At 31.1% G+C, this 11,285-nt stretch overlaps 1 protein-coding gene across 1 annotated transcript; it reads right to left on the bottom strand.

The window, feature by feature from the left end:
- Positions 1 to 4,004: 4,004 nt before the first annotated feature.
- On the bottom strand, positions 4,005 to 9,918 carry DCP5 (decapping 5). The gene is made up of 8 exons (XM_020378108.3): positions 9,657 to 9,918; positions 7,687 to 7,787; positions 7,283 to 7,354; positions 6,234 to 7,205; positions 5,345 to 5,416; positions 4,782 to 4,976; positions 4,565 to 4,675; positions 4,005 to 4,491 (listed from the first exon to the last, which is right to left on the bottom strand). Exons 1-8 carry the CDS (start codon positions 9,802 to 9,804, stop codon positions 4,336 to 4,338), a joined length of 1,827 nt encoding a protein of 608 aa, XP_020233697.2. The 5' UTR covers positions 9,805 to 9,918; the 3' UTR covers positions 4,005 to 4,335.
- Positions 9,919 to 11,285: the final 1,367 nt, after the last annotated feature.

Genomic DNA, 11,285 nt, shown 5'->3' on the forward strand with positions numbered 1-11,285 from the left:
ATATTTTAAGAATGATAGAAATTGAAATCAAAGTAATTCAAATACCAAAAATTTAAAATTCCTTACATTTATAAAATTTTTCATCCAAACACACTATTATGTCATTTGGTATTGGTGCTTTGAGTTTTAATCAGAATTTAATGGTTTGTTGATTTTGCTTATGGTAAGTTGTTGATTTTTGTGTATTGGATTGTGGTAAGTGAGTTGTTGACTTGAATATTGAAAATCATTGGTTTTTCTTATCATATCTCTTCTTTTTCTTTCTTTTAAAATTTCAAACCCATTTTTTTTTTGTAGTGAGAAGATTATAACACCATAGAACCGATAAGAAAATGTCTCATATCAACAATGTTGTATCATTTATTTGTTGTGTTGACAAACTAATAAATCAAATGAAAAGTTGGGTAACTACTAATGTGATCGTCACATCTTTGCTTTATGATTGTACTTGATGTGAGAGCTCAAAAGCAATGATGAATATTAATTGAGTGGTTAAAATTGTCAAAAAAATTGTTGGACTAAAAGTAAATTTTATGAGAAGATAAGAGACTGAGATTGGTCAAAAAATTGTTAAGAAACTAAACTAAAAATTGTGAAGAAATAAGGACTTAAAACAATTTTCAAAAAGTGTACATGATTGTCATGTCATACTAGTTGATGACATAACATATACATAACCTTTAAGATAGTTGTTAGCATCACTACTTAACAATAATACTTGATGAAAGAAATAAAAAATATTAACACAAATAAAAAGTTTAGGGACTGCAATTCATAAAATAAAAAAAAATTAAAAGACTAAAAATGAAATTTAAAAAAAATTAAGGACCAAAAAATACACACACACATATATATATATATATTGGGTAACCATGATAAAGTATCCACCAACGAAAATAATGACTAATTTATATTGAAGACTATAAGTGTACACAAGATAAATATTTTTCTTCCAACATAATTTATTTCATATCTAAGATCAAGATCAAACTCTGAACATTTTAGTTTAAGGGACACAAATCGATACCAATCAATATATCAATTGTATCAATCAATATTTTTCAGAAAAAAAATATATTTAACCTTTTTTATAGTTTAATTATTCTTTCTTTCTTCTTAATGATATCAAATGAGGTAAAGTCATTTTGTCTTTCTTCTAATTTTTGTGAAAGAAACAATATTTTTTTTTATGTCATCCCTTTTGATGCCACACATAGATTTTATTTTATTTTTTTTCCTTCTAATGTTTTTTGAGAGGGAAATTATCTATGATATCCTCATGCTAGAGAGAGAGAGAATTACTTATTTTTTTAGTCATGTGAAATGACTTTGAGCATGTTTGTTTTACCCATATTCACTTTTTAGTGCATGTTTAACGTGAATCCTTCTCTTATAATAAATTGAATAAAACTATTTAGTGCTTCCTCAACGTCCATCCTACTCTTATAATAAATTGAATAAATTGATGTTGAATGCGACTGAATAGTGCTTCAAACACACCCTTCATCTCCTAAATTCCCTTTGTATTTTCTTGTAACTTATAAACAACTAATTGAGTGGTTTAGATGCAAGTCACAAGAGTCATGTTAAAGAGTGGGTTTAGATAAAATTTTATAATAATTAGAAAATGTAAAAAAGTGTATATAACATTCTCAATGATAACATAAACCATAACAATTGTAATCGTTTTAGGCCTTCAGTAAGATGGTTACTGGTTAGACTTAAATTTTCATTTAAAAAAAAACTAACAAAACCAAACTTCAACTTTTTTAATCGTATTTTATATTTTTTGTACTATAAATTTTAAATTTCAATGCTACTTTTAAGTTATTAAATCCTATAAACCTAGTCCAAGTTGTTTGATGATCGGACGATCGTGTTTTCAATTTAAAATTAATTAAAGACTAGTATTTTAGTTTGTTCATGTTTATTATACATAATATAATTAAAATTTATAATAAATTATATAAAAATATTATATTTGAATATATAAATTATATTTAAAATAAGTATACATAAATATTTTTAAACATAAATTATATTTTGTATTTATGATAAATAATTTTTATTGTAAAAAAATATTTTTTATTTATTGATAATTATTTTAAAATATTAATATTTAATTAATAAAATAATAACAATAAATAAAAATTGAATTAGATAAAAGATTATAAAAATTCCTACAAACCTTTTTATTGAAGAAAAGCTCATAAAAATACTTTTGTGCAAGACAGAGAGGTTCATGTTTAATATATAAGAATTAATTTTAGTTTCTATAATTTTACTTTATTTTTTAGTCGTTATAACTTAAAATAAATATCTTTAATCACTATATTTATCTTAATTAATTCTTTTTGATTCGTATAATTTAAAATATATCTTTTTAATTTCTATACTTACTTTTTTTAGTATTTGTCATTAATTATTATTTTTTGTAATGTCACCTCTTATGTATTGACATAGTAGAGAAATTTTAAATTTTATGAAGATAAAAAAATAATGTCTCAACAATAAACATCAAGTAAAGGTAAAAAAAAAGGAACAATACAATACATTAAAAGACTCAATTTAAGATAAATCCAACAAAATAAATTCAATGTTGATAACACAAAGTTAAATATCCCTAACAACAACACAACAGAAATCATGTCATAAAAAATTAATGTTAGAGACTCAAAAGATTAAAAAATTACAAATTTAAAAACAAAAAAAAATTATCTTAAAGATTTTAAAAAATAAATATAAAGACTAAAAAATTATTTTTAATTATAAGAACTTAAAGGTAGAGTAAATAAAACTACAAGAAGTAAAAAAAAGTAGTTTAACCTTAATTAAATTATAAGTACCTTATTTTACACCAAAATTAGAACCAAACACGTTTTATTTTAATATTTTAAATTTGAAAACTTTAAACTGAACTTATTACCACCATTCCAAATAGACCTAGCTATTATAAACATAGTTTTAAAAACCGGACCGGTCATCGAACCGGTTAAGGTACTGGGTCAGTGGGTCAAAGGTTGAACCGGTGGGTCACTAGTTGAACCGCATGGCTCGATTTTTATTAAAAAATATTTATATTAAATATATTTTATACTTATAAATTTTAATAAATTCATATCTTATTTTAAATTTCAATTTTTCTATCTTATTTAAAATTTTTATTTTTATTTTGTAAAAAAATACATAAAAAAATTACATGTTAAACGGTATATTAATACAAATTAAAAATATAAATAATATGTACATATATAATATGCTTGCAATTAATATCACAAAATAATATATGTAATATTTACATAGATATTGCATTATTAAATATAAATTTAAAATTAATAATATACTATAAAAGTTATTTAAGTTGTATATATTGCAAACAAATATATTAGAACAAGTAGTCATTGTTATATTTAATAAGACTCCTTGCTTTTTCATTAAGAGATTCAATTTTCATTATTATTTTTGTGATTTATGGTCCCTTAAAAAAATTTAAAAAAAATTAAAAAAAAAAGTGGTTGAACCGGTTTGACCCACCGGTTCACCGGTTGAACCGGAAAATTGACCGGTTCAATCCGGTTTGAAACGGGTCGATTGCATAACCGATCCAACTTCAAATTCGAACCGGCTGGACCACCGGTTCCCGGTCCAACCAGTCCGACCGGCCGGGTCGGTCCGGGTTTTAAAACACTGATTATAAATACAAGGCATGAAACCCAATAAGAAACATAAAAGTTAAATAACAATAGTAGCAATTATTTGTGATGCCCTTGTTTTATTGTATGCTTGCTTACTCGTTACCAAAGAAAAAGTTTTTCGTAAGAGTATTACAACAAGAAGCATCATAAGTGAATTTTTCTGACGTCCATATTAAAACCCATTACTCTCCACCACGATTTCCAAGTGATTATTTTCAAACACATCTAACTGTGTTAAGCTTATAGTTAAAAAAAAATATGCATATAAATAATTGGAGGGATAACAATCATTTACCACCACAGCACAAATGCCTAAGAAATGGATGATTGACTAATTGCTTACATGCATAAACATTAACCTGCAATAAATTAGTCTAAACTCCTGCCTGTTGATATAAGCTTATAAATAAAATGGAGCACAAACATTTTCTCCATCAAACCAACTTGACTTTGGTAGAGTAACAAGGCCAACATAATGGTAAAAGGAAAAAAAATGTCCTACTTATTCTGTGAAATAAACATATAACAAAGGTAACACAACAATGAAGCATAATCCTAACATAATTACGGTGCTTTAATGGGAGGCTACCCAGGTTCTTGTTGTCCACCATGTCCATCACTAAACATTAACTGCTGCCAACTACAAATTGCGACCGGGAATGCCACCGCCACCGCCACCACGTCCCCTTCCTCGTCCAGAGTAGCCATATCCTCCACCTCTTCCATAATAACCACCTCGAGAACGTCCACCACGGCCGCCTCGACCACCACGATGCCTCACAAAATCGCCAAATGTCTGCACCACAAATCAGAAAAAGAAATGAACATTGTCCCCCAAATATGAGATGAGTATGAAAGATAGAAATTACCTCAGTATCAATCTTGATTTGTTCAGAGTATCTAGTCCTTCCATTTTGAGAAGCATTACCATGCACGTTGGATGAGAGCGAGTCAAAGAAGTCGTCCTTGTTATAAATAGGCTGCAAAAAACATGAAAAGCAGAGTCAAAGACATAGACTGAAAACAAAAATACATTTAACTAAGTGCATATCAAAAAAAGAAAAACATTTAACTAGATAACATTACCTTGACCTCAAAGTTTGATTCATCGTCATTGTCTTCATCTTGATAATCTTCATCAAAGGAATTTTCTTCCCCATCTTTGTCTTTTGAATTAGACTTATTTTTACCAAGATGACCCCATACTTCATCCTTTTTGAACTTCTCATTCATTGCCATGAAATCAAAATCTTCAGTGAATTTTGTGACTGGGCGCAAACCCTGTGAAGCATGAATTGAATTTTTCAAGAGCTCAACTGAATATTACCTTCATAACTTATCGATATAAGAAAAAAAATTAAAAACTAAAGACATAAATTGTCTAGTAGATTTATTCAACTAATCTTAATGGTCCAACAACAATTATTAAAAAAAAAAAACTTGGAGTATATTAACATTTATAATAAATGAAAAGTGAAGTATGAAACTCAAAACTGACAACCCCTTTTCCATCCAAACCACCAACACCCCCTCCAAAACAACAAAACCTTTAAGACTCCAAATCATCCAATGCATTCTCGATTTCAATTGATATAAGCCATTGTAAAAAAAGGCATACATGTTAAATGAAACAGTAAACTGAACATTACCCCAGTTCCTCTTCCTCTTCCACGTCCTCTGTAACTATAGCCAGGATGAGTCTGGTTAAGAGCTCCACTGACCTTAAAAAAGTGCAACCAAATGTCAGAAGTCCTTTTCAATCAAAAAAATAGATGGTAAACAGGATAAATTGATGTAATAAAATATCCATACTTAGTTATTAATTACACAGTGCTAAATTTATTTGATATTAGTACACAGAAAATAAAATAAGAAAGACTCATCAATTATCATAATTCATGTATAGCAGTTGTCAATTAAAACCATGGGCAAACCAGATCAAATACTACTTTAAATTCTATGCAAAAGAAACAGGAAAATCAGAGATGTTGCTCAGTAGGAAAAAGAGTTAGTGCACTATTTAAATTACAGAGAACAATTTCCCCACATTCCTGATTTGATCAAAGCCTTGATTACAGGGTGGGTAGAGATGACTTGCCATGAAAGATCACTGTCATAATTTCCACATTTGGAACAACGTTTAAACATGTCAAATGCACATTCCACTTGGGCACATGTGATTTTGCTAGGAAAGAAAACATGTTTGCTTATATTTTTAAAATCAAAATTTTCAAAAATAGGAAAAGATGGAAGTTTTAACTTGGGTTGAAAAGTTTTCAACTTTTAGATTAAAGTTTCCAAACATAAATAACTTCAGTTCAAACTTCATTCTAAACAAAATCAAGATCATCTAAAATCAAGTTTAAAACCACTCATCCAAACACACTAAATATCTTTGGATGATGAGATTATTCCAGTTAATTTACAAGACTCTAGTCTCCGCCATGCTACCATATTGTATACAACACAAGAACATAAAAAACCATTAGTGTGTGTGATATCCGCATGCATAAAATTGATAGATCAAGAGAAGGATACCCTGTGGCTGGGCCGTGAAGTTACTGGCAATGGCAGTATTGGTGGTTGAGTTTCCGCAGAAACTGGCAAAGATGGCTCAGGAGATGATGTTGATGACACCTGAACCACTTCAACATCCTTATGAGGTGCTTGTGAAGGCTGAGCTGAAGAAACTATAGTTGGACCAGGCTGCAATAATTGACCTGGGGTTACCAGAGATGGGGCAGATGTTTCGGTATGGATAGTACTTGATGATCCAACAACTGCAGAAGACAACTGGGATACAGTTTGATAGGGCAAGCTAGAACCTGAAATCGCATTCAATTTGCTTGAGATTGGTGGCACTATAGCATTAATATCTGAACTAGAATCGGTCAGTGAAGTCAGTGATGGTAAGTTAGCAGCTAACACGGCTGCTGAAGTTGAAACATTGGGTGCCTTGTTTGTTACTGATACTGGCAAAATTTCAGAAGCTAGCGCAGCAGAAGGTACAGGAGATAAAGTAGAAGGTGCAGGAGGCAAAGCAGAAGGTGCAGGAGGCAAATTAGATGAAGGAAAGGAGGCAGATGTTACACTGGAGGTACTAGAACTCACAGGTAGCAAAGATGATGGTAATTCTGGCAAATTACAAGATACATTAGGTAAAGAGGGACTGAAATTGGGATACTGCAATGGCTGCTGCATGGATGGAGGCATTGATAAACCAGGTGGCGGTCGAAGAAAAGATTGTTGGTGTAACTGAGGAAGCCCATTTGGGGCATAGTATCCTTGCCAATACATTGGCATCGCAAGCCTACCACCATTTGCATTTGGAGCAGGTGGAGAAGCTCCCCATGATCCTATGTTCCCTCCAGGTTGATACAAAGGCAAGGGCCCTTGCAAATTTGACCCAGGAAGTCCAAGCTGGGTGGTTTGAGAACCAAGATCAGTCAAAGGCCCACTTACAGCAGAAGGCAAAGTTGTAGATGTGGTGACTGGGCGAGGATAGTGAGACTGCAAATGCAATTCAATATAATTAGGATGTGATTCATTTAACTAATTCATTATTCAGACAAAAAAAAATTATCAACCTGAATAATAGCTGGGTCATTGTTGACTTGGGGAGTAGGCTGGACAGGTGGAGAAGATTTAACCTGTAAATCCTGCATAAAAAATTCAGATGTATCAGCTGATATGATTCATAATATGGTCAACAATCATTCAACATGTCCACACAGTAACATTTAAACAAAGCCTTTATCAGATAATCACATGAAATCATAAGAGATAAGAAAATCTGAATCAGCCTTCTAATGTTTCATCTCCTGGTTTATGCATTCAAAGATTCTAGAACCAAGTTATACCAAAAAGGTTTTTTTTACAAAATGTCACATGAGCGACATGCCATTGTTTCTAACATACACTCAACATAATAATCAGGTACCAATACACTAACAATTTAGAGAGAAACTTTTATGTATTCCATGCATGATACCTTGATGTCAGACCCGCGGAAAAGTATATACTCATAAACCTTGTCGCCTGGAGGAATTTGTGGACCATCCTTTTTTCTTCCTTCTGTTCCAAAAGATCGCACTACAACACAAAAAACAAAAGCATCACTCCACCAACCAAAACCATGATAGTAAACAACATATTTAGATGGCAAAATTCACAGCTGCAATAGTCCACATATTTGCATTGCATGAAAATCTTGCACATATGAAAACCAATGATCAACAGTTTTGATCATTCGAAATGTAAGCAAACAGAAAAACCTTTATAACAGTACATAAATTTGCTTGATGTGATTCTTCTCTTTTCACTAGTAATGGCTGCAACTTCTAACCAAGAAATATGTGTGTGTGTGTGTATGCATGTAATGGGAATTCAAACAAAAAGAAAAAATCCATATGGTGCACTAGGAAATTAATACATCAACTAGCATTACAGTTAAACCTTGTTTGGATAGATAGAAGAGAAGGGAATGGAAAGGAAAATGAAAGAGAGGAACCATTTAAGGCCTAAAATAAGTAAACATTAAACAATGATGCAAATCTAGGAAGACCACACACCAAAATCTAGCTACTGTGATGGGAGAGTCCTAGACCATATAAACCTCACATCAAAACCCTATACTTCCTATGTGGGAATCAAGCTATATCTTGCAATTGGAGTGTAACATTCCAGCATGCTTTGCAATCCCAGTAGCCATGCTATGTAGTACACCCTCTGATACCAAATGTTTATGGTAATTGAGCCAATTGCCCCACCCTAACCCTTTGTTTACTTTAATACTAAGACCCCAGCGGTTAAGTATTGCCTCCCCCTTCTTAGAAGATTCAATTGCAAATGAAGGAGACTAAAATGCAGACAGCTTCACAGAGAGAGAAGGAAGAGATTGCAGATGGAGAAGGGAGTGGATGGAGCTGTGGTGACAAAATAGCCTGATGGAAGAGGCACAGCACTCATGGAAGAGGCACAGCCTGAATAAGGGAAGTTAAATCATGAAACTGTCCCCAATATAAAACTTAAATGACACCAGATTGAGGGATAAACAGGGGTTTCATTTTCCAGCCATTAATCAATGTTGCACCCACTACTAATGCCACAAATGGTTGGGATTCGCAACACTCCAAGAACAAAAGCAAGCTGTGATGTGCCACAACAGTTCTACAGCAAATGACCCACCACAATGGCTCTACTGCGCATGATTGACAGCCCTGGAATACAAATATGTATGCCAATTATTATTCCCTCACTAGCATTAATAACCCAAACATAAAGGGAAAAATATGAATCTTCATTCTTTAATTCAGGCTAGCCTTAGTGTTTGGAAGCTTTGTCATTAATCTATCACCACTGGAGCATCTGAATTTTGCTTATTTTGGCGTTGCACTAGCTGGCTAACCACTTAGGGAGTTTTTGAGATTCTTATGTACTCCTCCAATTTATTGATCATAATGCGTAATCTGGAACGCGATAACTGTACAATCCACGAAAGAAAACAGCAAATAACAAACTCAAATAATACAAGAATCAAACCTAAGTAGTTGTCCAAGTGAAAATCACATATTGAAAGAAGCACAATTCAGATGCTCCAATAGAGATAGATTAAAAAGCACATAACACACTTAAGATACATCAGTAGAACACGCAACCCAGCTGCCTCAGAGATAAAAAAATAATAATTCAAAGCCCTTCACAACATTATAACAGAAAACCCCCCAAAACCACCACAAGTTCATAATAATTCCTTCCCTGTGCCCTGAATTCACAACCCCGTGATAAAGCCCACCCTTCAGCAATTAACAACAACAACCTCAGCAATAATAAAGATCAAATTTTGAGAGTGAATTCAGAGATCTGAAACCATGGAAACCAAATTAAGCAGAAAATTAACAAAACCCAGAAAGGATTAAGGGAAATTCCTCGGGAAAAAACAAGTGGGTAGCAGAAGAATACCGTTTCTGAGGCCAATACTGGACTCTTCGGTGTTGATGTTGTAGAGAATGCCTTCGTATCTGATCTCACTCTTGGAGGTCAAGCTTATCAAGCTGCCAACGTAGGAATCAGCCGCGGAACTCGATCGAGAAGCACTCTCGGACGCCATAATCGCTAGCAAATCAGATTAGGGTTTAGGTTTTGGGGCCCCTTGTTTGAAGAAGCCTCTAATCTGTAATCGGTTTCAGATTTCAACTGGGGTGATGTGAATTGAAAGAGGTGATGCAATATTTAATATATAATTTCTATAATTTATATAATAATAATAATAATAATAGCTATATCTTCTAACATTTTTATCTTTTTTGGTTTGTTTTATTTTACTTCATACGGAAAACCAGTTAAAAGAGGAGCGTGTTTGATATAAGAATTAAGATCCAGGAGAATCTAGTCCAAGGTTAGTCATGGATTCAAACTTAGATTTGTTGTTTATTACACTTACACATATTTAAGAAAAAGGTGTATAAAATTTTAAACTTAAGCATAAATATTTAATGTTATCATTTAAAAATTAAAAAAAATACGTCTTAAATTAAATTTAATGTGATTACTTTTTTCGATAAATATTATTAAAAATAATTTAAGAAATAAAGTTTAATTTTTATATAAAATCAATAAAATTATATTAATTTAACTAATTTTTTTAAGTATGTGTGAATTTAAGTATTTTTCACATATATGAATGTTGATGGAGTAATAATTAATATTAATAGTTAATAATAATATCAATAATTAATAATAACTAGTATTTTAATTTCAATACATATAAAATGTTTAAGATAATTAATATTTATTAAAAGTAAATATTAAAAATAATTAAAGTTAAATATGAGTGATTGGTTATTAGTTAAAGAGACTGGATCGTTTTGAGTAATTATTTAAAAAGTGTGAAAAAATTGAAAAATAATTTTATAGAGAAAAAATAAAAACAAAAAAAAAAATAAAAGTACGGGGGAATGCATCTTTTTGAAGTTAACAAATAAACCATCAGGAAAATATATCGTCTTTATTAATATTTTAGTTAAATAAACCATCAACCATAAGAGGGTTTTTATGAATTTTTATATTTTTATTTAATTTAATTTTTATTTATCATAATTTACTTATGAATCAAATTTTAATATTTTTAAGCAATATTTATTTATATAAATTTTAAATATAATCTACATATTCAAGTATAATATTTATTTATATATATAATTTATTGTGTAAAGCCCAAAAGCACCTTACCATGCTCCATGTGGGATGTCCACTTGCAAGACACACATGATGTGTTGGACATCCAATATGGAGGGGTCAAGGTGTTCTTAGACCTTTCAAGGAGCTAACATGTTACTTGTCTAATCACACCAAACATTTCATGCCACATGGCAAGCTACCATTTGTTTTATTGGATTTAAGATGGTAACATGAATCATACTTTTCTTGTCTTACCACATGACAAACTCTCATTTGTCATTCTAGATTTAAGATAGTGATATTTGGGGCTTGGTTGGCCGAATAACATCATTAGACTAGGATTAATAGTCTTAAATAAAAGTTAATTTAAATTAGGTTATTTTTAACCTAGGTTAGAGTAACTTGCACCAT

The sequence above is a fragment of the Cajanus cajan genome, chromosome 11 (assembly GCF_000230855.2).
Source record: "Cajanus cajan strain Asha chromosome 11, NIPB_CcT2T_4, whole genome shotgun sequence".
Classification (NCBI taxonomy): Eukaryota; Viridiplantae; Streptophyta; class Magnoliopsida; order Fabales; family Fabaceae; genus Cajanus; species Cajanus cajan.

Excerpts from the sequence above, each read along its gene's own strand:
- DCP5 (XM_020378108.3), bottom strand. The coding sequence starts at position 9,804 with ATGGCGTCCGAGAGTGCTTCTCGATCGAGTTCCGCGGCTGATTCCTAC. Across the intron at positions 4,977-5,344 it reads GAAGAGGAAGAGGAACTGGG|GGTTTGCGCCCAGTCACAAA; the intron begins GTAATGTTCAGT and ends CATGCTTCACAG. Across the intron at positions 4,492-4,564 it reads AAATCAAGATTGATACTGAG|ACATTTGGCGATTTTGTGAG; the intron begins GTAATTTCTATC and ends TTTGTGGTGCAG.